Source organism: Musca vetustissima, unplaced genomic scaffold (assembly GCF_032173495.1).
Source record: "Musca vetustissima isolate MV318-11 ecotype Yass unplaced genomic scaffold, APGP_CSIRO_Mvet_v1 utg103416, whole genome shotgun sequence".
NCBI classification, from domain to species: Eukaryota; Metazoa; Arthropoda; class Insecta; order Diptera; family Muscidae; genus Musca; species Musca vetustissima.
The window spans coordinates 63717-79144 of NW_026873696.1; the positions used below are offsets into that span (position 1 = coordinate 63717).

General features: G+C 33.5%; 1 protein-coding gene across 1 annotated transcript in view; it reads right to left on the bottom strand.

Annotated features, from left to right (window-relative positions):
- LOC133327318 (myosin-G heavy chain) overlaps positions 1 to 15222 on the bottom strand; it is a 37261-nt gene extending 22039 nt beyond the window's left edge. Inside the window, exons 1-4 of the mRNA XM_061535884.1 lie at positions 15015 to 15222; positions 2255 to 2633; positions 1942 to 2155; positions 1720 to 1837 (exon numbers count right to left, since the gene is read on the bottom strand). Of these exons, the coding sequence (XP_061391868.1) occupies positions 1720 to 1837; positions 1942 to 2155; positions 2255 to 2633; positions 15015 to 15105 (802 nt within the window). The 5' untranslated portion in view covers positions 15106 to 15222. The remainder of the gene's footprint in view (positions 1 to 1719; positions 1838 to 1941; positions 2156 to 2254; positions 2634 to 15014) is intronic.
- Positions 15223 to 15428: the final 206 nt, after the last annotated feature.

Sequence of the window (15428 nt, forward strand, 5' to 3'; positions counted from 1 at the left end):
GTTATGGAAATTTATATTATTGTACACTAATTGACACTCAATTTGAAGCTATATTTGATTTGAGTACAAAGGGTAAAAAATGACACAAAATTTGATATAGAGGTAGATTTCTGTTGCAGTCGAAATGGGTGTGTAGGGTTGAGATATAGAGGTAGATTTGAAAAACGTACTAATGAGAACATATGTACTAAATGGTTCTAATATTTTAATAATGGTCGGTATAGGGTTTTAAATACATCCCACATTCGCTAACGAAGTAGCGGGTATATTCTAGTTTACTATAATTTAATATTTATACCCTACACAACTATGTTGTCAGGGTATAATAGCTTTGTGCAGCCCCAAAAGTTTGTAACGCCGCGAAATATTGGTCCTAGACCTATCTTTAAGTATACCGATCGTCATATCTCGACTAGCTGAGTCGATCTAGACATGTGTGTCCGTCCGTCCGTCCGTCTGTCCATTATAATTTGTAAACACGATACAGGCCACAGTTATGGACCAATCTTCACGAAATTTTGCATGTAGGTTGGGTTCTGGCCAATGAAGACCCCTATTGTTTTTGGAAAAGATCGGTTAATATTTAGGCGATGAAATGGACCAAAAACTTTATTTTTGTCGGTTTTTCTGGTCGCTCCAGAGACCGAAATTATGGCCCAAACACCGCGAATTTTTGCATGTTGAAGGGGATCGGGCCGAAGAACAAGCATACATGTTTTGATAAAGATCGGTCAATATTTAGCGGTTCAAATGGACCCTAACTTTTGTGTGAAAAATGACAAAATTTATATTCTATAGCGTATTTATTTACCACTGAAGGACATAGACGCGAGAAGTGGATAGTATCTCCAAGAGGAGTGGCTGACCTTTAAACTTATACCAATTACATTGTCGTAGGTACTCGGATGCGGGAGTTACACTTAAATATTTACAGGTGCTTACGTATTCATATATTATTTAGTAACCTATTACCACATTGGAGGGCGGGCATTGGAGCGCTGATCGCTTTGAGATGTTCCATGAGGTTCCAGTTAGTCAAGGAAAACGCCTAAAATGTTAGGTGATGATCAGATAATAATTTTTCGGATGAAGTGGAACGAAAAGTTAATTCATTCCCATTCTCAGAATATAGTACCACAGAAAATTAGATTTTCATGGAAGTTGTGTAGGGTATCGTATGGTCGGCCCCGTCCGACTATACTGCTCCGCTCACTGGTTTTAATTCTAATTAGCAAATCTTCATACAAAAATGTATCAATATTAGTCCACATTTTACGGTAGCCTTCATATAACGGTAAATTCCAAATATCTTCCATGCGAGTTGGGGCAACCACATTGGCTATAATTTAGTATTTTAAAATCTCAGTAGACAGAAAATTCCTATCTAAAATGGTCAATATTCACCCAATTTTAGAATAGCGCCAATATAACGTGTTTATTGATCCGAATTGGGACTAATTTGAATATTCCCATTGAATACAATTATATTTTATATAATGGTAGACGATATAAAAATGTTCGGCCCAGATAAACAGAATGAAATTTGTACTTGTTAAATTCTGAATAATAGTTTATAACATTGGACCTTAATAACAAATCGAAGACAACCACCATAATCAAGCCTTATATTTTGATAAGTCTCAATTATGTTGACATATAATTTTCTTAAAAATTTAGATAATTTTTTTTAAACGAAATACCAGTACAACAATTGTTTACCTTTGTCATTGATCTGATGTGGCAATGGATGTGGAATGGACGTATTTCGTGATGAAACAATACCCGATCCACCAGATGTTGAATTATGTGGCAATGTATGACTGAATGTGTGCAAATTCTACGAAAATACAAAACAAAAATCAAACGAAATACTTATTAGTAGTGAATGAATTTCATATAAGCTAAAGCAATGATTTATTGTGATGTGGCAACTCTACTTACTTTATTATTGCTGCTGTTGGTGTTGTTGTTGTTACAGTTAATAATGGTTGTTGATGGCGTTGTTGTTGATGATGATGGTGGTGTTGTTGTTGCTGAGTGATGATTGTTGTTATGATGCTGTAGTTGTGATGATTGTGGTTGTTGTTGTTGCTGATGATGATGGGCGGTATTAGTTTGTGTTGTTGTTAGATTAGCATTATTATTACTACAATTACTGGTTGTGGTGGTGGTGGTAATGTTGTTGTTGTTGCTGTGATTATTATTATTATTAGTGATGTTATTGTTTATTGTTGTAAATAGTGAACCATGTTGCGATTGATGCAATGATGGCGGTTGCTGTTGTTGTTGTGCTTGTACTACGTTGTTGCCATTTGCGTTGGCGAAATTATTAAAACTAGCGTTGCTGTTGTTATTATGGCTATTGCTGTTGTTGTTGGTGCTACCGATGTTCGTACTATTCAAATTTGGACTTGAAGCGCTCAATTCCAAGACCGATGTTAAAGGACCCAGTTGTTGCTGCTGTTGTTGCAATGACAGACTGTTAGCATTGTTGCTATTTTGTACATTATTGCCATTGGCAATTGTACCCGGGCCTTGGCCCACATGCAAACGATTACGCAGTGTGACTAATTCCGTACTGAGACTTTTAAGTCGTTGCTGTAGATGCACCGCCTCATTTGAAGATGAGGCGTCTGTAAGATAAATAAAATCAGAAAAATTCAATTTATAATACATGCATTATCATACTATCGAATAAGTTATGTTTTAAGCTAACATATATTTCATTTAACAATGGCGATTGACGAGTGTTTTATATATCCTTAAATCTAACTTAGTTATTCTTCAATCGATTGCATATGAAACATTATGATCCGAGTCCAAAAATAATTATATTATACCCTCAATGAAATGTACACAATGTTAATAACATTCAATTTAATTCGGCAAAGTTTTTTTTAATAATACTATTACTAAGATCATAAACTGTTAGGTTTGTATTATAGCAGATCTTAAAATTGTGTGCTATAAAATGTTAACTTAGTCGACTACACTCATATAAATGTATGTATAGTGTGTGAGATTGGCTAGTGTGTAGCAAAATCTTCAATCATTACTCCAAAAAATAGGATTTTCCAAATTTCAGTATGCTTCACACGTTGGGTTTGATTTTCCAATGTAAATCTATATATATAAAAATGGTGCCAAAAAAATGTATACTAACTCATCAATTGAGAACTGCCGATTTGACTCAAAATTTCTTTCAGTTGTCGGTAATTGCGGTGGGAAGGTTTTTGTGAAAGAAAATTTTGAGAAAAATCCCCGAAAATCTAGCAAAAATTATTTTAAAGAAATGGCTGGACCGATTTTACTTAAAGTTTCAGTTAGTAGCCTGTAATTGAAGTGGAAAGGTTTTAATGAAAGAAATTTTTGAGTAAAATCCGCGAAAAATGTTGCAAAATATATTTTGAAAGATATTAGCATTTTCACACGTTGTATATCGAACATTTATGATTTAATCTCTTCGTAGTTCTTTTTGGACATATTTTGGGCGAAAATTGGCAGGGTATAATACCTTTAAATAATTGTCAATTATAGAAAATTCTCAAAATATATATGTATGCTAATTTTATACAAGCAATTGGATTCTCATTGCCTTGAAAACAAACTATTGTATATGAAAATAAATTTGCATATATTTTCATTAGAGTTAAATTTAATAATAAGAAACCGAAAAGAGAGAGTATGATTAATCGCTATCATTATTTGCTCACGTTTTCCATAAAATCAAGATTTATTTAGTTTGAAAATCTATAGTAACGCATCAATTGAGAACGGCTGGACCGATTTGACTCAAACTTTCTTTAGGTTATCAGTAATTGGTTTTTATGATAGAAAATTTTAAGAACAATCCGCGGAAAAGTCGCGGAACTGTAAAAAATCGAATGTTGTTCTTTTATATGTAAGTTTAAGTTCAGTTGTTCCGCAACGGCTTTTCGAATGGACACATTGAAACTTATAACGGAAAATTGCGGAATATTTAGAAAAGAACTTGATTTTGGTCTATCTATATGAGTAAAAAATTCAAACAAATAAAAATTATTCACTTCGTGCAGAAAGAAATCATTGGAGACGTGCCAATATTGCAAGGGTTCATGCTGCACAATCACCAGATCAAATCCAACCGAATATGTATAGAAGAAGACCAGTAGTAAATATGGACTTGAGTCGCGCAGCATTTTAATACCAGTCAACAATCATCTAAAAAGACGTTCACTGCGTTGATACCGATACATTATATGTGATATGCCAGCATTGTAATGTATTGAAAATCCAATGCGAAACCCCCGGCTTATGCTGTGCTGGTTTCAAGTTAAAATTGCCTCCATTGGCTCACTGCCACTAAACGGGAAATAATCTAACAATTGCAAAAATGTCTGCATGAGCGACCACAAACTCATTATTGGGCCAGAAAAAAGACCCGCTGGGGGCCATGCAAGACAGTATAATGCTCCCACTATCGCTACAGGAGGAAATGCGTCCAACGTCGGTTGTTTACCCATCCATCCAACTACTTATATTGGAAATCCACATGACTATGCTCAAGACGTTCACTTGCAATCCGAAATGGACTGAAATTTCAAATCTTTTGCAGACAGACCAACTCCCAGCGATCGGCATAACATTACTGCATGAATATTCAAATAAAAGTTCAGAGTACTCATGGATTACATTGTGGGATTAATCTCGAATCATTTGACGCGCTATATATAGACCGAAGATTATCAGAAAATAATATCAATGCTTTTTCGTTGGCCAAATTTCCCTTCCCCGTATACAATTTATTGGTGTTCTGGTTATAAATATGGTCTCTATATCAAGTAAAAAAAAACGGCAAAAATAACGTTGGCTATCCACTGAAAGATATAGATATCACACTTGTCCATAACCGAAACTTTATCCATAATTTTATATCTATCAACACGACATATATGTGATAATGCTGATACCAAACATTTTTCTCGATATTTGCGCCCTCTTGACGGATTATAGGTGAAAAAACACAATTTTTTAACCTGCCACAATGTCCAAATGTGGTTTTCTCGGGTTGAATTGTTAGCTATAAAATAAAAAAGTGGACACTAGGTTTTGGTTGATTTGACCCTCGGAATATTGACCGATCATTATCTAAACAGCCGTTCTAAGAATTTGGTCATAACTCCCTTCACCGTGTAAAATATGTGACCTTCTGCATACAATATGGGCGACTAGAAAATCTGACAAAATTAAAGTTTTCGGTTCATTATCTCAATATCACTGAAAATTTTAGGCGTCGTCCTTGACCCTAACCGGAACTTAATGTACAATTTCAAAACGATCAATGCGACATTCCCACCCACATTTCGTCATCCGCCGACATTTTTCATTTTTTTTTTTGTCATAACTGTGGCTTGTATCCTGTTTAAAAATTAAAATATACAGACGAACGGACGGACACACATGCTAGTCATCTAGTCGAGATATGACCGGTATACTTAAAGGTGGGTCTAGGACCAATATTTCACGGCGATACATAAACTTGGGGCTGCACAAAGCTGCAATATCCTGAAAACATGGTATAAAAATATAGATCTCATTATGTACCGAAATTTTGTATAATAAATATTTTTGGATTTTTTGATAGATTTCTAAAATTGTTAGTACTATTTAGCATTTTTTAAAGAAAATGTAAAATTTTGTCTAAATGAAGTTTTGGCAACACTGTTTAAAAGCGATATCAAATAAAGGGTAGAACATTTGTGGACACCGTCTTTATAACCAATATGTCGTTGAAAGCCGTGTCACTGCAATATTAAATTTAATATTTCATTTTCTTCCACTGTGCCTAACTTGTTGATGATATACCAATGAATATAAAGATTACAGACCAGATTCGACGTCTGGTCATGAATGCTGCTATTAGTAAGTATTTGTGTGTGTGTTGGTGTGTGTGTCATTGGAAAATATATGTATGAAGTAAAATGTTTCTTTTTTGTTGAAAGAATAAATGACTACCACGGGAACAGGTTTTAGCTATGGGCCAGTCATTTTTACTAATTCGATTTAATGACCATTTTCGGTTATTTTTATTTCTTTATTTTAAGAATTTTACTATGTTTTGTTTTCTTTGGTATATTTATGAGATGTCCATACAATTTTTTATTCAAATCAAATGTTTGGGTTTTCGAAAATAAAGGGTTTTATGACAATAAATCATAGTAAATAGCTAAACCTTTCAAATTTCGTACTGGCGATTATAATGAGCCAGGAACATTCTTTGTCAAAATTGTTTCTGGTATTTGTGTTTCGACCAATATTATGTGTGTGCACGTTACCAAATATATGTATTAGCAATATTGACAATATTTTTAATATTCCACGTTACCAAATATATGTATAAGCAATATTGCCAATATTTTTAATATTCTTTATTCAAAAAAATTAAATTTTTGGTTTTTGTTCTACATCAATGATTTTTGGCACATGTCGCGGTCAAATTTTTGTTCGTTTCGTTTTGGAGGTTTTAATTTTGGACATAACAAATCTTAAATTACGCTGTTTGTTATATTGATTAAAAGCATGTATCATTAACTCGAAAATAAGGGTTTTTGAGTTATGCCTCTCTTGCAGCAAATGAGCGATATGATACCCTACACAACTACCACGGAACGCCAAATTTCTGCGGACAATAGTTCGTGTTATTTTCACCCAATTGACCGATTAACAGCTGCTCCTCCTTACCCTGGCATATTTTCCAAAAAATTGTTTTTCCTGTGGTGAACAACATAACGTGGAAATTTTTTAATTTTATACAGAAAGGTCTTTGTTGATTTTCCTTGGTCTTGGTAGATTTTTCTCGCTGAATATTCACCGATCATTATCAGACCTTCTAAATAGTTGGCCAGATTTCCTTTTCCATGTGATGTGTTGTGATGTACCGCTTATTATTGTGAGCTTTGGAACGACTTAAAAAACACAAAAAAAAAAAACATGATCATATCCGAAAATTATAGGCGTCTTCCCCTTGACCATAACCGGAATTTCGTGTAAAATTTCAAATCGATCGGTGCGAAATATATTTCCTATTGTGTGGTAATGGTAATCAGAATCGGTAGATCTCTGTAAATATTTACGTATAACTGCCACATACGAGTACATACAACAAGATAATTGGTATCAATTTAAAGGTTAACCACTCCTCTTGAATATACTATCGAGTTCTCGGGTCTATATCCTTCGGGAGTAAATATATCTATATATATAAAATAGAAAAATATTGTTTGTTTGTTTCTTTGTATGTTACCGATAGACGCCCAAACCGCTGAACAGATCTTAAAGATATTTACACTGTATGTCGGGGCATGCCCTGAAAGTAACATAGGCTATATAAATTTTTAAAATTTCGCTTGGATGCGGAGTTATAGCATCAATAGTAAACATACCTCAAAATTTCTAATCATGTAATATGCGTTTATCTTAAGAACGGCTAGAGACACCGTTTTCAAAATTTGCCTGAATAACGAAGGTGTGAATACACACCATCCATACAAAAATGAGCATGGTACGATCAACGGAAATGCACTTTTTACTGCATTTTAAAAATCTGCATATTGAAAATTGAAAATATTTCGTTTGTATACTCCAAAAATGCTGAAAAGATTTTACTGAGATTTTCACACCCTGGGAATAACATATGCTATATAAACTTCAATGATTTCCCGAAGATGCGAAGATGCACGAACGTAATCATACCTCAAAAATTGTGAACATGTAAATTGAGTATATCTTAAGTACGGTTACAGATACCGACTTCAAACTATTCCTGAGTAACGAGAGTGTAAATACGCATCATACGCACAACATGACCGGGGACAAGGGGAAATGCACACCTCATTACATTTAAATCTATACGTAGAAAATAGAAAACATATTGTTTAGGGACTCAAAAACCACTAAACAGATTTTACTTAAATATTCATAGTAAGTCAAGCGATCCCATGGAAGTAACATAGTTTAGATAGAACTGAAGAGTAATAGCATCAAAAACATCTATCTGAAAGAATACTCAATGTGTATATCTTAAGGTTGTGGCTTGAAAATATGGTTGAGTATCATGGATACAAATACTCATCATCCGATGAGGATATATTTTCGAACGATGAGGATATATGTATATTGAAATACATACATATGTATGTATGTTTGTATGTATATTGAAACAAAAATTTTGTAAACTTAAAAAAAATGGTTGACATTTTTTCATTTTTGTCAGTTTGAACAAAATCAAACAAAATGTTATTTGGATCTAAAAAAAAAACATTGAAGTGAGTAGTGTGCATTATAATTATAAATCGTTTTATCATCTGGAAAAATAAGAGACTGGGATTAGATAAATTCAGATACACCACTAATTTTTTTAAAAAATACCATTTTGTGGAAGAGGTAACAGATGGAGGTGATCGATTGTGTAAAATTGATAAAAAGTATTGATATTATAATTTTTGAATTGTTGTTACTGTGCGAAAAAATGTGTTTTAAGGAAACAAAAATTACCACCATTACAGAAAACAGCGAATTATTTAATAACTACTATACCGCTACTACAATATGGACATTTCACACTTCTCTGTAGTGTTATTGCGAGCATATAAAAATACCATGGTTTACCTAATTTTAAAATTTAATTTAGTAAATATAGCAGCTGCTTACTAATTGATCATATCTAAATTTTAATTTAATAACTTCAGCAGGGGTAGCGAAGCGCCACGGGTCCCGCTAGTTTGCCATAAAATACAAATATTGTCGTTTTTCAGACAGGTCTGGGTCTACATGACCCAATAAATATTGACCGATCTTAATCAAAACAGTTATGCTTTTTCTATGGTAGGACCTCTTTCCCTGTATACAATTTCGTGATTTTCGGATCATAATTGCGGCCTTTGGAGTGACCAGAAAATCTGACAAAAATAAAGTTTTTGAAAATTCATTAACCGATATTTACCTAAACCAATAGGGGTCTTCATTGACCAGAACCCATCCTACATATAAAATTTAGCGAAAATTTGTCCATAACTGTAGTCTGTATCGTGTTTACAAATTATAATGTACAAACGGAGGGACACACATGTCTAGATCGACTCAGCTAGTCGAGATATGACGATCGGTATACTTAAAGGTGGGTCTAGGATCAATATTTCGCAGCTTTACAAACTCTATATATATATATATACATATATATATAAATGAATTGCTGTTCGTTAGTCTCACTAAAACTCGAGAACGGCTGAACGGATTTTTCTTAGTCTTGAAATGTTCGCGAAAAATTTCCAAAAAAAAAAGTTTTGAAGCGAATTTGCATTTCCACGAATTTATTATCGAGCTATTTTTATTGCACCACGTCGTAGTTGTTATTTTGAGATATTTTGGTAGAAAATTTGTAGCGTATCATTCCTTTAAGCTTTTATTTGTCAATTATTGAAAATTTTGAAAATATTTTTTTTCAATTGGATTGACATTGTATTGAAGTATCATTGAATGTACACGTTTTCCATAGAATGCCCGTACATTTGGGAGAAATGCAAGGATGAAAATCAGAAGACATGCCGAATAGAGTTCTGATTCTAAGATCCATGCCCAAGATTATTTTATTAAAATAATAATAATAATACTAGTTCCATAAGGACAATTTATTTCTTAACATACCTAAAATGTTGCTATGCCACGGGAAATCAGATGGTACGGGAAATCAGATGGTACGGGAAATCAGCACCATTATATGGTGGTTATTTGCCTAATCGTTGATTAGTATCTTTGAACTTATAAACTCAATATCACATTTTCCGATACTAATAATATGTATCTCAGAGAAAACTAATATACCACTCATTTGCTGCAAGACAGGCATAACTCATATCAAAAAAAAGGTAACATCCTATTCGTATTGAACCTGTGATTATAAAATTACAAATACCTCAATATGTCAGGAGATCTAATAACATGTAAACATGTTGTTAAGATCGAACAGTTCGATCGATATCTTCTCATATGTATATTCCTTAAATCTATCGAGACATTTATATTGGTACAATGTTATAACACTATTAGGTAGTAGGTTGTCCATGATCTTTAACAATAATGTGCAAAATTATAGACACTCAGGTTGGAAAAGGGGGAAAGAACTTCAACGTACCGAAAATTAAAGGGGAAATATGTATGGCATACTATATGAGAAAATTCGGTCAAAGTCTTCACAATTCCGAAAATGGAGTGGGACCTGTATGTAGGAGCTTGGGCCAAAATAGAAATGTTCCCTCATAAATGTGTGTTACCCTTCAATATCCCGTTGTGGTATATTATAGCTACTACAATGGGAATGGGTATATATTATTTTTTTGGAAGGAAATCTTCCTTCCAAAACACCACATGATAAAATTCCAAACAATGGGGGATACCATTTTATGGGGTTACACTGAAAATTTTACCAATATTGCTAATTTTTGGTAAAGAGGTTTTGATCATCCAAAATAAAACATTACAACCACTATGGTTGAAACACCAAAATGCCGAATATTTTGAGTACCGTTATATGGGAGCTACCTCAAAGAGTGGGCCAATATAGATAATTTTAGTGCGATTCATTCTTCCAAATAAGAGCCAAATGCCAAATTACAGCCGATTAGATTTAAAAACGTGTCCAAATCCCCCACATCATAAAAATGTGGGGTACTATAAGATGGGGGATATTTGGAAGCTTGGGCGTATATAAAATTACACCCAAATAAAGAATATTAAGGGATACCGTTATATTGCTAGGCAAGACAACGTTTGCCATCGGTGTGGTCCGATGGTGTGAAATGGAAAAAGGATTTTTTCCCATAAATATTATATGAGCAGATGACTAAGTTTTAAAAAATGTTTTATTTGTTTAATTATTATTTAATATAGATAATTTGTACGCATGTTATAACTAAAACCAGTGAGCGGAGCAGTATAGTCGGACGGGGCCGACCATGCGATACCCTACACAACTACCACGAACTCTAACTTTCTGAGGATGTTTATTCCGAGTCTGAGTAATATTTCGTGATATTTGCCCCCTCTTGTCCGATTAGAGGTTAACAACACCTCTTCCTTACTTTTTTCGAATATTCAGTACAGTCCTTCTAATTACTTGTCCTGATTACCTTCACGGTGGGTTGTGTTGTGATTTTCGGATTATACTCTACTCGAAAACACACAAAAAATTATGTTTTCGGTACATTTCATCCCAAAATTGTAATCTGATCATCACCGAAAATTATAGGCGTTGTTCTTGACCATAACTGGAACTTCATGAAAAATTTCAAAGCCATCAGCGCGATATTTCTCCCTCTAATGTGGTAATGGGTTACTGAATAATATCTGAATACGTAAGCACCTGTAAATATTTGACTGTAACTCCCACATCTGAGTAGATACATCACTATATTTGGTATCAATTTAAAGGCCAACCACTCCTCTTGGATGTGCTATCAACTCCTGGGGTCTACATCCTCCAGGAGTAAATATATATGCCATAGAATACAAATTTTGTCATTTTTCACACAAAAGTCAGGGTCCATTTGACCCGCTAAATATTGACCGATCTTTATCAAAACATGCATGCTTATTCTCTGGCCCGATCCCCTTCTCCATGCAAAAATTCGCGGTGTTTGGGCCATAATTGCGGCCTCTGGAGCGACCAGAAAAACCGACAAAAATTTAGTATTTGGTCCATTTCATCCCCTAAATATTAACCGATCTTTTCCAAAAACAATAGGGTCTGCACAAAGCTATAATACCCTGACAACATAGTTGTGTAGGGTATAAAAAAACTAAAGACATTATTTTTAAGTACGAACCCTACGTGGCAAAGCTTAACACAGCGCCATTTTGTACTTGTTTAAGCCCGTAGGCGTGAATAACTCCTTAAATATATATATATATACATCACACTTATAGGTCGATTACGGATGGTAACCATAGAAGAGTGGCGTTGCCAGTTGCCAAATTTGAATTAAGGTGGCAACTTTTGTCAACTTCAGTTGCTTCAAATAACATTTTTAGGCAACCATTTACTTCTGCAGTTTAGTCGTGTTTAATATAAGAATAAGAACTAAAATTTGTTTGGAATAATGGTTAAAATTACTACAAAATTGCGAACATCTCCTTTTAGGACTATGATACGTGTACGCCATCTATACATCCGACAACACCCGGGAACTTTGTTTTCCAATAAAAAAAATTAATCTGTTAATTTCAAAACAATCCAAATTTTACACAGTTTCCCTTTATTAGACGGACAACATCGGTCAAAACCACCGACATTGTGGATTGAGCCATGGCAAGGTTTAAGTCATTGCCTCCGCAAAAAACCTCAGAGCTGCATATACTTTTAAGAGAGGAGGAATTGGTGTTGACCGTCGGGCTTTTCGGAAACCCGGGCTTAATGCTTCAACTAAGTACACAACGGCATCTTTTGGTAGCCGAAAATACGCCTTAAAGCTAAAATGAGCAGTTGATTGAACATTTCTCTAAACATAAACATTTACTCACAGTACGGATGGTAGTTCTAATGGATTGGGTCTATCTCTTAAATGCCTTCTAATACGCCTTGCACATCACTTAATTAGTTTTTCTGAATTATTCTATTCAATTTTTTGTTTCTTTACAATATTTCTAGTTGCTGAAGTGTCAGACAGTATTATCGACAGCAACAGTTGATATTCATAATGTTAAGTTTTAGTTCAGGTTTGATCGTATACCAAATTCCAGATGTGGAACTCTGGAATTTGGTATGCAGCTTTGCCTACGATAAGCGAATTGGTATGTGTGAAAAAAATTTGGAATTTAGTACTAAGAGGTACTAAAAAGTACTAAATATTATATTTGAATGGAATAGTTACATGTATATATTGCTGTTCAGTTCAGGTTGCTGTTCAGTCGTGTTTAACAGTAATAACTGAAGCTTTAGGCTGAATGGTTAAAATTACTACAAAAGAATTGCTCGGATGGAAGCTCACCCAAATGTAGCACGACAATTTTTTCCAATGTGGATTTTGTAACACGTAAATTATTTTCTAAATTTTTGCAATTTTAATGGAAATCTTCCTATAAAAGCAGGTCTCCGTATACTAACTGATGTACTGTGCAAATTACAATATTGCAAATTCGAACTATCAAGTTACACAAGTACTACATAATTTGCCATTAGTATTTGACATAGTATTACAGAAAGGAAAAAAAAATAAAAAACGTATTATGGTACTATTTCCATTGGTCCTTCGGGAGGGTCGAGAAAATATTACACTTTCAGAAAATATAAGTGAGTTTTACTCGATTTAGTAGGATAAAACCATAAACGTTTCTGTTCGAAAGAATTGCGGAGTAAGATCTGGCATCTCCCCAATATAATACCTTCTAAAGGAAAGAATTGAGATACAAAACTAAAATATTGGGTTCGAAATTGACATATATCGGTCATTAACTAGCCGTTTGAGGATTTTATACTCTACAATGCGTTATCAGTATAAGCCCACGTTTTGGTGTTTACAGATTTTAAGAAAAATTTAGAAATGAGATGGCGATTCTTCAAAATCAACATAACAGTCAATCAGAAATAGACATTCCTGCTTACCATTTTTACTCGGGAAACATGAATTCATAAACATAACAGTATTTTGGATTGAGTTATCTTAAATTATGTTATACATTTTAGTAATTTCCTGAGGGCATATAACGATTTCATTTGCTTTTTTTACTGTTTTTACAATAACAAAAGAAATTTAAGGGGACCCCCCCATTCTCGGGGTCAAAATTTTTGTTGATATAATTCGAATCTACACTGATTATAGAATGTCTCTACAAAATTTCAAGTGAAAATCTCAAGAACTCTTGAAGATATATCCGATTTATTGTGTCAGCATCAGGTGACGGCTGAAGGGCTTCTCAAACTTTTAACGCGTTTTTCTCTAAACATTTTTTTGCGAATGGCGGGCACGATAACTCAAAAACTAATAATCCAATCGGTTCCAAATTTTGCAACGTTTCTCTGGGAGTGTATAGCTCTCGTATGAACTAGGATAAAGCCAATCGGTGAAGATCTTCCTTATTTTTTAACTTAGTTTTTGGTCAAAAATCGGCGATTTTCCAAAAATATTTTTTCAAAGGTCCACCATTTTGTTAATTTTAGAGGGAAGTCAATAATCCTAGTTCATACGAGAGCCAGACATGTACTCTTTCTAACACCGTTGGAATTTTCGGATTCCGATGTTCCAGCGAGGAGTTTTCATGCCCGCCATCAAAAAAAAGGACTTTTCTTTAATTACAAAAAAGAACAACAAAACAATAACAACATTTTTTTGTAAATTATTTTTCTTCTCTTTTAAATCTTCAATTATATATGTGCAAAGTTACAAACCTTAACAAGCATAGGTATTGATTGACCAGCCCATTGAAAACCTTGAAAAATTAAAATCGAGAATGGGTGGGGTTCCCTTAAACAATATCCACAATTGTAAAAGTTATTAGTGAATAGGCCTACTGGTATAGATTTTTGAATGAAATATTGCAAAAATTATTTTTTTCCGATTCTAAAATCACATTACATATTATTGTATTCTAATTTATGTCGCCTAGTGCTTTTTGCGTATATGCTTACTATGTGACTGTTAATTGAAACATTTATTGACAGTTTTCAGAGCATTTAATCATTTGATATATCCTCGAAACCAGAGATAACATAATTCGAAAAATTTGGGAACATAAAACTAATTGAATCGCAAAACAGATTTAATGTCTAGAATTTTTTTTTAAAATGTTGTAGCATGAAATATTATGTAGTACAAAAACAAAAACGACGATTATGTTTTTATTAAAAACATAATATTATATATTGTCAATTTAACTATAATTAGAAAAAGTTCTGAAACATTAAAATATATTAACAAGGAGTTTTTAAAGTAGAAAACAACACACCTTCTAATTTAATTTGAATCTAAGCAATTGAATACACTTACCCTGCAACTTCTTCTCCGTCTCCCAAAATTTTTGCAATTCCGTAAAGTATTTATCCAGTATGAAGACTTTTGAAAGGCCTAATGTGGCCATCGTTGATCAACATTTGTATTTCAATGAAATAACATTAAATAAAATTGTTGTTGAAGACATTTGTGACAATAGTATATTTCTCAGCGATTCACAAATTATTTCACTTTTTCTAATATCTTTAATTTCGAGAAATAAAAACGAATAGCAACACTTAATTATTTATAATGAATGAACAAAAAATGTAATAATCTGCCCATCAATATGGCAAAATAAAAAAACAAACGGTTTTGTTCATTTTCTAAGAATTCGCTAAGGAATTCTTTCTTCACTGGCTAATATTTCGTTAGGAATTTTTAAATAGCACTTCTTCATCGGTTTGGGTT